The sequence below is a fragment of the Microtus oregoni genome, unplaced genomic scaffold, assembly GCF_018167655.1.
Source record: "Microtus oregoni isolate MIOR12 unplaced genomic scaffold, Mior012 000026F_ref0000081, whole genome shotgun sequence".
NCBI classification, from domain to species: Eukaryota; Metazoa; Chordata; class Mammalia; order Rodentia; family Cricetidae; genus Microtus; species Microtus oregoni.
The window spans coordinates 23,609,476-23,623,583 of record NW_024543085.1 but is presented as its reverse complement, the minus strand read 5'-3'; the positions used below and the strand labels follow the sequence as shown (position 1 = coordinate 23,623,583).

The 14,108-nt window shown below is 42.9% G+C and overlaps 1 protein-coding gene across 6 annotated transcripts in view; it reads left to right on the top strand.

Moving 5' to 3' along the window:
- The first annotated feature begins 4,278 nt into the window (after positions 1 to 4,278).
- Positions 4,279 to 14,108, top strand: part of Znf800 (zinc finger protein 800) — a 50,003-nt gene continuing 40,173 nt past the window's right edge. For 3 of the 6 annotated variants that reach the window (XM_041675460.1, XM_041675465.1, XM_041675464.1), the window contains exons 1-3: positions 4,279 to 4,859; positions 5,318 to 5,436; positions 10,895 to 10,990. In XM_041675460.1, the coding sequence (XP_041531394.1) occupies positions 5,376 to 5,436; positions 10,895 to 10,990 (157 nt within the window). In that variant the 5' untranslated portion in view covers positions 4,279 to 4,859; positions 5,318 to 5,375. Of the gene's footprint in view, positions 5,125 to 5,317; positions 5,437 to 10,894; positions 10,991 to 14,108 lie in introns of all 6 variants that reach the window. The other 3 variants (XM_041675462.1, XM_041675461.1, XM_041675463.1) reach the window with 3 other exon arrangements.

The following is a 14,108-nucleotide window of genomic DNA, read 5'->3' as shown; positions in this document are numbered from 1 at the left end:
AGATTCCATCTTACACCTGTAAGAATAGACAAGATCAAAAACACTGATGACAACTTATGCTGGAGAGGTTGTGGGGAAAAGGGAACACTTCTGTATTGCTGGTGGGAATGCAAGCTGGTACAACCCCTCTGGATGTCAGTGTGGCGATTTCTCAGGAAATTAGGAAACAACCTTCCTCAAGACTCAGAAATACCACTGTTGGGTATACATCCAAAGGATGCTCAATTGTGCCACAAGGACATGTGCTTAACTATGTTCATAGCAGCATTGTTTGTCATAGCCAGAACCTGGAAACAGCCTAACTGCCCCTAGACTGAAGAATGGATAAGGAAAATGTACATTTACACAATGGAGTACTACACAGCAGAAAAAATAATGACATCTTGAATTTTGCAGGAAAATGGATGGAACTAGAAAACATTATTTTAAGTGAGGTAACCCAGACACAGAAAGACAATTATCACATGTACTCACTCATAGGTGGTTTTTAAACATAAAGCAAGAAAGCCAGCCTACAAACCACAATCATAGAGAACTCAGACAATAATGAGGACACTGAGAGAGACTTACATAGGTCTAATCTACATGGGAAGTTGAAAAAAACAAGATCTCCTGAGTAAATTGGGAGCATGGGAACCTTGGGGGAGGCTTGAAGTGGGGAGGGGAGAGGCAGGGAGGGGAGCAGAGAAACGTGTATAGCTCAATAAAAAAATCAATAAAAAATAGAAGTTGGGTTACTCTATAGGATGGATTTCTCGACTTTTAAGGAGTACTAGTTTGAGCCAGTGAGATTCTGTCTCAAAAAAATTGAGGCTGTAATAATTTATTGTCTAGACCATTCATTGCTGTGACCAAATACCTGATATAGCAAACAGTAGGTTTTCAGAGGTCTTAGTTCACACTTCCTGGCTTCATTGGCTCTGAGACTCAAAACATCACAGTAGCAAAATCACATGGCAGAATCGTTCATCTCATGGTAGGCAGGAAGGACAAACTGAGAAATGGACTTGAGACCAGATAGAACCTTCACTGTCATGCCCCCAAAGATCTTCCTCCAGACAGGTCTTGAATCCCCAAGTTTTTATGCCTCCCAAAACAGGGTCACCAACTTGAGAGAAAATGTTCAACATCTGGACCTGTGGGGTATAGTTCACATTCATACCTGGGATGGTTTGTGAACATGCTCTGTAAAGGTAGGGTGATAATTCTTGGTATCTAAAATTTAAGTTTTAGAGCACCATGCAATTTCAGTGAAGTTCTTGTGAGTTAGCAGCTCCATTTGACTTCATATATGTACAAACTAGTTTTGTTTTATTGATACAGGGTCTCATGTAGCTCAGGCCGGTATCAAATTGCTATGTGGACAAGAATGGCCTTCAACTCTTCTACCTTTGTCTCCTGGGATCACTATGCCAGTGTTTTCACAGTATCTTGACATATCAGACCTCTCTTCCCAGCTGGCAGGTATGTGAAAGATGATCTTTCACATACCATGTGATTGACCCCAAACAGCTATGATACAGTGAATCAGTACAGAACTAGAGGCTAAATTCTGAGTTCCTATGTCAAATTGTTTCAGATGTTGGCTCAACTGCCTGTCAGCTGCAAATTTTTCTGTTTCGCTGTAGAATGGAAGACAAGGGAAACGTCATTGGTTTGCTGATGGAATTAAAAGGGTCAGTACTTGAAATGAAAACATTTTAAAAAGTAAACGCATCTTAGATATTACTCCTGTCATTATAGTAGGGAGGAGCCTCCTAGGTCTGGAAAGCAGTTATTACTGGTCACTTGTTATTTTTGGGTTTTCTGTTTTCCCGGGTACAAAGGAAGGTTTACTAGGTATTTCCCATGGCTTATTTTCATCTTTAAAATTCTGTGACTTAGTGTTGAGTATCTGTTTTACTCACATCTCAATTTTGTCTGTACTTTCCAGATTTTTAAAAAAATTTTCTCTTAGCAATTCTGTGGCCCTTCTAGTAACGGCCAGTTATTTGTACCACTGCACTTACAGTCATCTGGCCCTGGAGTTACAGTTGTGAGAACACGAGGGTGCTGGGGACCAAACCCGGATCCTCTGCAAGAGCGACAGGTGCTCTGTAGTAGTGAGCCATCTCTCCAGCCTCCACAAAACACGGTTTAAAACTAATACCTTGCAAGCACTTAAATTCCCATACATAATACTTCCCTGGCTTATAAAAAGTTTAGTATTTATCTCTATACATGGGATGAATATAATCATGCAAAATTAGGAAAAATGTCCTTTGAAACAACAGTATTTTATTTCAAATTTTACCATACACTATCTCCAAGGTTGACAGTGTTGTCTCTCAGTATTTTCGCTGCATTTTGAATGGTATGTATATTTTTGTGCTTTACTGTTTTATTCCATTTCACATAATTATAGCCATTTAAGAGTGGAATTTTAACTATTTACGGAACACTGGAAGAAAGTTTTCCTATTGACTATTAACTCTTATTAAATCATATATGCTTCATTCAGACAAAAGCATCTAGAACATCTATTACATTTCAAAAATACACTTTGGTTAAAGTATGTTTCATACAGCTAATATTACAGAAGAAAATTTTTGTGCATATATGGATATACAGATTGTGTGTGAACAGGATAAAGGTCCATATTGTATGTATTCAATTGCTCTTGGGTCTCGTACTGAGCCTGGACCTCATCGGTTTGGTCAGGCCAACTGGTCAGCAAGCCTCGGGATTCTATTGGTCTCCTTAGCATGGGACTGCAGGTGCACTGCCACCACGAACTTAGTATTTTCCCCTACATCATTTTTTATTGACTCTTTGTGAATTTCACATTACGCATCCCGATCCCCCACATTTTCCAGTCCTTCCATATCCGCTCTCCACCCTTGTATTTTTTCTAACATGGGTTCTGAGATCAAACTCAGGTTTTCTTGCTTGCTTGCACTTTACTGACAATGTCATCTTCCCACCCCAATATGGTTTTTAGTGGTTGCATAACACCATCACATAGAAGTAGCATATTGACCTAGAATCTGCATCGTTTCTTGATTGTGGGGCAGAAGACAAGATCGGAATATATACTATGTAGCTGCAGATCATTTTTCTATTCTATTCTGCTCCAATTGGCCAGGACTTACCTATGCAAGAGGTCTATTTAACAGTCCTACTGTTTGCCTACAAACTCCATTTGTTTACAAACTTTGGTGGGGATTTTCAAAATGGATTTTGGCGATTTTCTTCACAAGCACAGATCTGAGAATGGGGGCTAGCCTATAACCCGGGCTTTGAGAAGCACAGTGCAAAGGCAGGAGACTCCTGAGGTGAAGGTCAACCTGGATTACTCAAGGGAATTCCAGGCAGCCTGAGTGACTTAGCAAGACCATCCCAAAAAACCAAAATCCCAAACACATAGAGAAGCTCGCAAACTGGAAGCTCAAGTTAGATAATTGTGGTTTTCATTAATCTTAAGATAAATAACGGCAAAGGGGCGCTCTCAAACTATCCTGACCAATAGCTGAGACATACTTGAAGTTGGCAAGGGCAAGGGTTGGGAACAAGGTGGCCACAGCAGCTACTCGCCATGAGAAGCAGCCGGAGGGTTGCAGATTTGACAGAAGACAGTCATGGTCATCTTCGATCTTCGGGGATTTTTCCAAGCAGGATGCTGGGGCTAAAGGAGAGTGCATGCTAGCCATGTGAACCAACTTCACTTTCTTGTTGGCACCATCAGAACGCTGCAGGGGTACCCATCTCCGCCCAATCGTTTTCCTCCTCAGAGCCCGAAGACGACTCTGGTCTCCCAAGTTCTAGAAGGCACCACAGACAACTGCTGGCTAGCCAACACCTGCCAGCCTTTCTGGACCGAGTCTACCCTACTTTCTCTCCGTCGCCTTTCCAATCTTGCCTGGTTCTGGCGGGCCGAAGCGCAGCGCGCGAGCAACAGTTTGGTGCCCGGGCAAGCTAGCGAGCGAGCGGCGCGCGCCCGGAGGAGGACGCGCACGCGGCCCGGAGCCGGGGCCGGGGCTCCGCAGCCGCCGGGTCGGCGGGAGGACGCACGGGCGCGCGCCGGCGAGGCCCGCCATCCACCTCGGCGCCGCCGGCCCCGCGGTCTCCCCCCGAGGCCGGCCCCGCGCGTCGCCTCCCCACCGGGGCTGCCCGGCCAGCGCATGCGCGCCGCGCTGCCGGGCGTGCCGGCCACACTCCCCCCACCCACTCCGTGAGCTTGTCACTTCCTGCCCTCGCCCCATCTCCGTCCGGGGTCAGTCAGTCGCTCCCTGTCGCAGCCGGAGACTTGTCTGCTTCCCTCTTCCTACCCTCTCCACGGCGGTCGCTCGGGCTGACCGGGGAGGGGGGACGGCCGAGAGAGAGCGGGACTGACTTCCCGAAAGTTTCCCGAAGCATCTGCTACCCGCCAGGCCCCAGGTGGGGGCCCCGCGCAGCTCCCCGCCCCTCTCCAAAGCCCGGGGGACCGTTGCAGGTGGAGCGACGCTGAGGGGGAGCCCGGGCTCGGCGCGGCCGTTGCCCTGGCGAGGGGCGCCTCGGTCCTGCCCGCTCCGGTTCCAGCTCCTTCGGCTGCTGCGCCCGGCGGTTCCTCCTGTCAACTGCCTGCGCCCGCGCGCCCGCCAGCTCGCCGGCCCGGAGCGCCGAGGAGGGCCGCCTTAAGCCGCCACCGCGGCCCGGGGACGTGGTGAGCTGTGGCGCTTCCGCGTCCGCGCCGCCGGGGACTCTTTGGGGAGCGCGCCGGGCCGCAGTCCCGTTCGGTTCCGCGCCGTGCGCCGGGGCTGCGCCAGGTGGGGCCCTCCGCCGCGTCGTGCGCCCGGCTGGTGCCGCGGCCCGCTCGCCCGCCCGCCTGTTCCGGGAGTTGAGTAAGTTGGGCGCACTTGGCGGCGCGGACCCGACCTGCGCCAGGGAGACCCCCGCGACGCACGTGCGTGGCGGGAGGGCGCGAGCTTCTCCTCGGCCGCGCCAGGGCCTCGTCGCGCCCTGCTCTCCGCGCGCTCGCCCGCTCGCTCGCTCGTCCGTCAGCCCGCCCCGGCCGGCGAGGCCGCAGCCGCCTGCGCAGCCGGCCAGGCCTTGGCTGTGCGCTGCGCTGTGCTGTGCTGCGCTGCGCGCCGGACGCTGCGTTTCCGGGTAGGGCGATGAACCTGTGCGGGGGGACTTGGGGCTGGAGGCCGGGCGGGCGTCGGTTTCGTGGCCGAGCGGAAGGTGCGGGCCTTGGGGTGGGAGAGCTGAGGGCGCATGGTGTTGATGGTCTATGGTGCTTGTAGCCACAGCCTCCCCAGGAAGTTCAGGGACAGTGACGGGTTTGTGCTTCTGTCCGCAGCCAAGCCGCGATGAAGAGCTTCTCACAGTGAAAAGAAAATAGATCGCACCCATTAAAAATGCCTTTGAGGGACAAATACTGTCAAACTGACCACCATCATCACGGATGCTGCGAACCAGGTAAGTCCGTTTTCCTGCCTGGTGTCTTTGCTCTCCCCTTCAGAGCTGTCTCTAAGAAGCGTTTCCTTACTAACTCGAGGGTGGGTGGGTGGGGGGTCTGTCTCCCCAGCATACATCCACTTGTAATGCTAAAAGCCTGGACAGACTAGAGATCTCCCTTGCTGCAAGTGTCACCTTCAATCATTTCCACAAGACCAGTCAGCTGCTTTTCCTTTTTCAGGCTTCAGTTAGTGGTTTAGTCCACGCTCCGAATGTTTAAAACGGAAGAAAAAGGCAAAGATAGATAGCTGGTTGAATACCAGCACTCATCTTCATGAAAATTGCTTATCACTAAAATAAGTTTCCCATGGAGTTTTTTTTTTTTTTTTTTTAAAACCATAGCATGATGCCTCCACCCATCCCTTCAAAAGTTTAGTTTGGATCAAGAAGGTTGATTGCACTTGTAGGGAAACCGGGTTTTTTTTACATTTAAAAACATCTTAAAATGTTTTGGATAGAATTTATTGTATTGTAAATTCCTTGGAGTACTTAAGCATATTTAAGGTATTTAAGTTGGAGCGATTTGGTTAAATTTATGATGTTAAACTTTTGACTCATGAAGAACATTTGTGAATTTTAATTTGATAGACATTGTACTTGTAAGCTATTGATGGTTCTAGAACTTTGCCCTTAAAAGGGCATCATGGAAAACATACTGTCACTACAAATAAAGGCTATTCTATTCCAGTTCAAAGACAACTGTTTACCACTTTTTACTTCAAAGTTACCAGGGTTGGCATGCTTTTTTCTACTTTGGCTTGTTTTTAATTGAAATATTTTAATTACATTTATGTATTTAGATTTTTATCATAAGTTTATTTTAAATAATTTTTTGAGAAGGGGAAAATGGTGGTAGTAAAGGGGAAGAAACTCCTGTTAAGAAAACGTTGCTGAAAGGGTCAGGACCTTGATGGTGATACCCACCAAAGCAGCTGACCTGAGCTAGTGAGAGCTCGCTGACCCCGGACTGATGGGTGTGGGGTGGGGGAGGGAACACAGGACCTGCATAGGACCAAACTAGGCCCTCTGAATGTGGGCGACAGTTGTGTGGATGGGGCAGTCTGTGGGGACACTGGCGGTAGGACCAGGATTTATCCCTAGTGCATGAAGTGGCTTTTTGGAGCCCATTCTCTTTGGAGGGACACCTTGCTCATCCTAAATATAGGGGAGAAGGCCTTGGGCCTGCCTCAAAGTGATGTCAGACTTAGTTGCCTTACTCTTTCTCAAGAGTGGGCGGGGTATAAGATGGGGAGAAAGTGGGGAGAGTGGGAAGAGGGGTGGGAGTGGGAACTGGGATAGGTATGTAAAATGAGAAAAGATCATTAAAAAACAGTAAATTAAAAAGAAAATGTTGCTGAACATGACAATAACCATTTGGCTCCAGCCTTCTGTCTGTTGTGTTTACAACAGTAATAACCTAATAAAACAGGTGCCTCCAGGATGGGACCTTGTTTTTATCCCGCTCCTGACCCGGCTGACTTCAGTGCCCTTGCATGCTGCACATCTTGTTTATCTGAGGTGAAGCTGTATTGCATAGTATGGAGCTGAATAGCGCTTACTAGTTTGCTCATTCATTTCTTTAGCAAGTCATTGCTGAGCATGCCTTAGGTGCCAGGTAGTACCCAAGGCAATGGGGTATAAACTGTGAGAAAGACAGTTCTTTCTTCAGATAGCTTTTGAGTGGGAAGAGATAGATGGAAACAAATAAATAAGGTAATCCTGAACATGACTTACAGTACACATTGGTAATCAAGTATTTAAAAGGTGTAATGCCTTTAAAATATCATTAATCAAAATAACTAAAAGTTACTGCTTATTAATATTGCTTCCTGAGGTAGAACTAAATACTTTGGGATGTTTATTTCAGTGGAAAGCTAGGCATTTGCTGATTTTTAGGTTAGTTCATTGTCAGTATTTCAAGGAAGGTGTGTGCCGAGTGAAGAGGAGGTTTCCAGGTCTGAAGGAAGTATCACATGGCAGTGATCAAGATGTCCTCAGGTGGAGGATGCTCATGTGATGGTTGAGACATCCCTAATGGGCTTTCAGGAGTGGGCTGCCTTCATTTGGAGTAGGAGCAGAGAGCGCAACCTTAGATGAGAATGCTCCTGCAGAGACCATATGCTTTGTTGGAATGGGTCAGTTTATAGTGAGAGGTGGCATTAGAAGTTTGTCAGGATATGCATATTCTTAGACATTTTTTTAATAGAAGTTTTCAGAAGTTAAAAGTACAGTGGTAGAAGGACTCTGATGTAGCCACTATGCAGTTAGTCATTTATCAGTACATGGAAAATCTTTTCTGCTGTCTTTACCTCCCTACAATCCCCTTTGCTACTCTCCAGCTACTCCCCCAACTTCTCGTTTTTGGTAAGCAAATCCTAGATATCATCATCAGAAAGATCTTTAAGGAGCTGTTTTAAGGCCGGAGAGAACTACAAAAACAGATATGCGCTCTTGGAAGAGTGTAAAGCAAAATGTTCTGAGGGTTTGTGTGATTTTTGTTGAGGGAGATAATTTTTTTACATGTTTATGACCTGGGTGGGTCTCATCATCTGATCTTGGAACAGACAACAGGATATATAAGAGAACATTTTAGAAAGTTACATATTTGTATGTGTGTGTACATAATGATATATGTATAAATATATCAATATGTATACACACATATATGTAACTATGCTATATGTGTGTGTATACATATTGATATATATATATACATATATCAATATGTATACACATACATATCCATTTGCAAATACATTTTAAATGAAAAAGTCTGTTTTAACAGTGGGAGCTACACTTCAAAGTCTACTAAATAAATGTGTCCGTGCAGAGCCAAGACATCAGGCTTACTTAGAATATTGTCTCAGGGTGTGTATGTGCTCTAGTGGAAGTGTCCTGAGGGTGGTTGGTAAGAACTTTGCTCTAACTCTGAAGCTAAGTATTGTCACATGGCAGTGGAAGTGGTGTATTACAGAGAGCTTCTGGAGCATACTCCCAAATGAGGAACTGACAAAGTCTGTTTCTCCCCAGAGCTCTTTTACTGTTTCTGTTATTTATTTTTTTTCTATTCTTTAATTCTCTGCTTCTTGCCCCTTATAAAGCCAGACCTTAGTTCTCTACAGTTGGTAGATTTTCTCTTTGTAGCTCATTATGTCTTCTAGTTATCAATTGCTGCCATCCACAACTACTGGAAAGAGATCCCTCTACCTAACTCAGCACTAACGGACTGCTAACGAACCTCTGCTGTTGGTTCTCTTAAAGACTGGTTTGACTTAGGTTTTGTGAGAAGATTGTTTCTGATGCAAGGAAAGCAGTTGTTTGTATGTGATAATGCGGGTGCTGCTATATCCCAGGGTGGGTTCTAATTACTTTGCTATATCTTATTTAATAATTACAAAGTTCCTTTTTCTGATAATTTTGTTAGCACCATGTTAGAGAAGAGGAGAAGAGACCAGAGTATTTAGTTGTTTTAATTATACCTCAGTTATACACAATTAATATGCAGGAGTATCTTCTGGAGTCTTAAATTCTTTATCACTGCAGTTATTGTCAGTGTTCTCAAACTGAGTTAGTTGTCTGTGTCTATTCTTTTTATGTACCTAAAGTTGGTGAAATGATGTAGTCCTGAGACGGGGTTCCTCTTACTTGTGTACTTGAAATATGAAAGAGAGTCTAAGGCTGCATCTGTAAGCATAACCCTGTAACCTCAGCTACTCTGTATTAAAAATGGGGTTGCTCTCCAGGTCTAAGGTGCAAAGCAGTAGCAGCACACATCCAGCTGAAGGGAACTTGGATCCCACTCACACTGAGGGAATGGTCCTTGGGTTATGGTGGACATTTTGTTATTAGTGGGTAGGACATTATGAAAACTGAATGGCCAGTTTTTCTTCACTACAGCCTGCTGTCTGACAGCGATAGAAACAGGTGTCCTTGTCAGCTACTGTGTCACATGATCTCAGTTTTCTACTCATCAGAGAATTTTGCAAAGGGGAGTAGGCAATAATGACTACTAGATACGGAAGTGAAAATTTTTAGTTTTCAGATGGGAAAGTTACTTACTTCACTTGTAAACGCCTGACTTGTGTGCTCTGAAGTAATAGGACTATGAGGCGGAAAGTGAGCATCATCCTCTGACCCACCCCGACAGAGCCTTTGCTAAACTCGGGTGTCTTTCCAAGGTAGCTTTCTCTTATCTAGACTCATACCTATAGCAACTACATTTATGTATTTCTGCATCTGCATAAATATGTACTAATGTAAATAGGTCATAGTCTATACCCTGTTTTTATTATTTAACAATACTGACATCCTGCGTTGTCAGTACAGTGGACTGGCTGGTGCTTTTCAGCTGTTATGTGGCATCTTCATAGCTTTTAGTTTGGTCCCTGTAAAGAGACTTTGAAATTTGAAGTCTCTCTGTAGTAATATTTTGTTTGTGTTTTAACAAATAAAGGTTGCCTGAAGACTAGAGTGTAGAGTTAAGCCACTAGAGGCCAGGCAGTGGTGGCACACACATTTAATTCCATCATTCAGGAGACAGAGGCTGACAGATCTCTGTGAGTTCAAGGCCACCCTGGGCTACACGAGATTGGATCCCAGCACTTGGGATCTCGCGCCTTTAATCCCAGCACTATAGAGGTGGAGACAGGAGTGAAATGGCTGGGCGGAGGAGGAATATGAGGCAGGAGGAGACAGGAGCTCAGTGCAGTCTGAGGTTTGGTGGAGACAGTTGTAGTCTGAGGATGCAGTCTGAGGACAGGATTGCCCTTTTGGTCTGAGGATTCGGTAGAGGTACAGTCTCTAGTGATTGGCTGCACTGCTTCTCTGATCTCTCAGCTTTCACCCCTTAATATCTGACTCTGGGTTTTTATTAATAACAATTAGAATTTGTACTACATTTCTCAGTTGAATACAGTGCTACAGAGTACTTCAATGAAAGTCTTATATGCCTCTAATTGTATACTTGTCTATTGCTTTCTTAGGCAGGTGGGTTTCAATATTGTCCAGGTTGCTTAATCAGGTGATTTTTTAAGGCTTTTGGAAGGATTTACTGGATATGGTAAGCCACCATAGCCTTAAGGGTTTTTGTTAAATGAAGGTCTTTTCTAAGGGGAATAAAAAGGCAAACAATAGATACTGAATGATGCCAAAGCAGTAAGCATTTGCTGTTAGACCTAATAAATAGTCTTGATTGAGTCTTCAATATTGAGAATGATTGAGGTTTTCCTTCCATTGCTTCATTTGTCTTATAAAGATGATGGTAAATTTTATATATATGAATATATATGATGTATTTTCGATATTAACATGATTGTGACAAACTATTGTTTGATTCATTAGGAAGTGATTTAAATAACCTTTTTAATTTTTTTTTTTTTTTTTTTTTTGTGGATTGGGTGTGTGTTTGTCTTCCATGTAGTTTATATCCTGGAGCCTGGAGATCCACCTTTATTACAGCAACCACTACAGACATCCAAATCTGGTATTCAGCAAATAATTGAGTGCTTTCGATCAGGTATGAACATTTTAGTTATTTTTTTTCAGACATCACACAGTAATTAAAAACTATCTAGAAGGCCTGCCTATTGATTTTCTTTATAGTATACTTTGAGTTGTCATATTTTTCAGATGAATGAATAAACATTGGCCTGGTCTGGAAATTATTTTTCAATACTACCTACTAAATAGTAATTAAAATTTTTTACTATAGTTTAGAGGAATCTGGTATATTTTAAGAAAAATGCTGTTACTTCTTAAGGCAGTCAGTTATTCTGGTTCTTATAAGGTTGGGTGTAAATTATATTAAGATATGTGGAATATCATTCTAGAGTAATTTCTTATTATTTCTGGTTTGTGGGGCTTACCTCCTGCTAAACTCTGAAGTTTTCAGTATCTTTAGTTGAGCACAGGATAGAAAAGAAAAAAAGACATATTCTATCCCTGATATCTTCAGATACATTTAATAAGCTTTTGTTTCTTTTTTTTTAAATTTTACTTTACATGTATGAATGTTTTGACTGCCTGTATGTCTGTGTACCACATGTGTGCCTGATGCCCATAGAAGCCAGAAGAGGGCATTGGATTCCTTGGAGTGTAGTTATAAACAGTTATGAGCTGCCATGTGGGTGCTTGGGATTTAAACCTGGATTCTCTGGAAGAGCAGTGGGTGATGTAAACCTCTGAGCTGATCACTTACTTGTCCAAACCCAAGCTTGTTTATTGTAGAGTATTATAGGAATTGGCCATGTTATATTTGTGCAGTTATAGGTCAATGCTTTAAAATAGCTGTTACTCATTACATATAAGCCATTGAGAAGTGAGGACTTCTGTATTATCATTGAGGTCATAGGCTGCTATGATTCTTACAGCTCCATTATAATTTTTTCGTAAATTTATGTTCTGACATCTCTGTTCAGTCAAATATCAATAAGCAGATGAATACAATGAATTGGCACCCAATCTATGGATATTTGAATCTCATCATTATTTTAAAGCTACTGTCTTAATGGAAAATTTTTTTTGAGGTTCAAAGGAAAGCATGATTATGGTGTAACTGTGTGAATGAAGGTTTTTGAATTCCTTGTTTTAAAGTAGTACAGGTGAGGGGTGGGAGAGTTGTTTCAGTGATGCAGAGTGCTTCTAACCCGAGGTCAGTTCTCTGCATCCACATAGCAGATTACAGCTGCCTGTAATTCCAGCTCCAGGCGACCCAACACCCTCTTCTAATGTTCACAGGTGATTGCTTTACTTTATGATTCAAAGAAGTAGAGTATCCTCAGATTAATTTTTTTCTCTATCTCTGAGACCCATTTGTAGACTCAGACATGGCTTTTATGTCTGTTGTCTTAAGTATTATAATGGCTGTTATATGCCTATCTTTATGCTAGTGTCTACCTGATTTTGAATATTTATTGTTTTTACTTTTGATACCCAACCTTGATTAACAGGATTATCTGTAAATCAAAGTTGCCTATGATGAATATACAACTTTAACTTGTTAGGAGTGGTTTATATTTCTTACATAAGAGAATAACAATTCATTTTTGTTTGTTTTAGCAACAAAGATAAATATTCTTTTGCTCTTTGTAATGAAAATGAGAATAATGGTTTTTTCCATTAAGTAGTATAACTTGTTTTTTTTTTTAAAAATCCATAATTTAGAGTTAAGGTTATCTTTTACTACCATAGTTTATTACCATATTATTTTATTAAGTTGAAATTGAGTGCTTCATAAATGATTTATCTTATAAAATTCTTTTTAGAAGGAGATATATATAGTGTGTGTGTGTGTTTAAATTTTGGAAGGCATTCTGTTGCTATAAAGAGACATCATGACCATGGCAACTCTTAGAAAAGAAAGACTTTATCAGGGCTCACTTACAGTTTCAGAGGTTTGGTTCATTGTCATCGTGGCAGAGAGCATTGAACTATGCATGGCACTGGAGCAGTAGCTGAGAGGCACACCCTGGTCCACAGGCAGAGAGACAGACATACCGACAGACAGAAAGACAAAGAGAGACACATACACTGGACCTGAGTTGGGCTTTTGAAACTTCAAAGTCTACCCCCAGCAACAACGTTTTTTCAACATGGCCACATTTTCTCCAAGAGGACACCTCCTAATCCTTCTAATCCTTTCAGTTAGTGACTAAGCATCCAAGTATATGAACCTACTTGAGCCATTCTCATCTAAACCACTACACAAGGAAAATATTTAAATATGAAGTGAGAGTTTTCTTACTGCACTGTAGTCATTGAGTCTCTGTGTTTGCTAGTTCTTGGCTAAAGAATGGGGCAGGGAGATAGGTAATCTGAATTGGTGTCATCCCACAGCTGTTTATCTGTTGAAATGTGCTTGTTTTAGTTAGGGATTTTATAGCTGTGATAAAATACCATGACCAAAAGCAACTTGGTCAGAAAAGGGTTTATTTCATCTTATACTTTCACATCACAGTCCTTCATTGAAAGGAGTCAGAGCAGGAACCTGGGGACAGAAGCCGATTCAGAGGTCATGGAGGGGTGCTGCTTACTGGCTTGCTCCTCATGGCTTACTCAGCTTCTTTCTTACAGCACCCAGGCCCACCTCTGCTGAGGGATGGCACTACCTACAGCAGGCTGAGCCCTTTTGCATCAATCACCAATCAAGACAGTGCCCCACAGACAGGCCTACAGACCAATCCAGTGGGGGTATTTTTTTCAGTTGAAGTTTTCTTTTTCCAAATGACTCTAACTTGATATAAACATAAAGTTAACATAAAACTATCCAGAAGTCTCTTTTAAAAAATATCCCCAACACACCAGCCTTGTTATTTTTTAATATAGAAAAATTATGAAAATACTATAATTTAAATTAGAGATGATTTAGAAATGTGTATTTGTTCATAGAAATTAATTTTTGGTTATTGTGTCCCATGAATCAGAAATTTGAATTTCCTCAAGACAATAATCTCTTACATATATAGCCAATCTAAAGTCTACTGAAGTAGCTCTTTGTAGTCCAAAGGTGGTAAAGGGTAAGGTAAAATGGGCCACATGACTTGGGGTTTAACGTCCATTCTAACGTGAGATTGAGTTCCTCCCTGACCCAGTCTTCTATAAGCACACCCTCAGTGACTCATCCCTTTCCAGCCTCT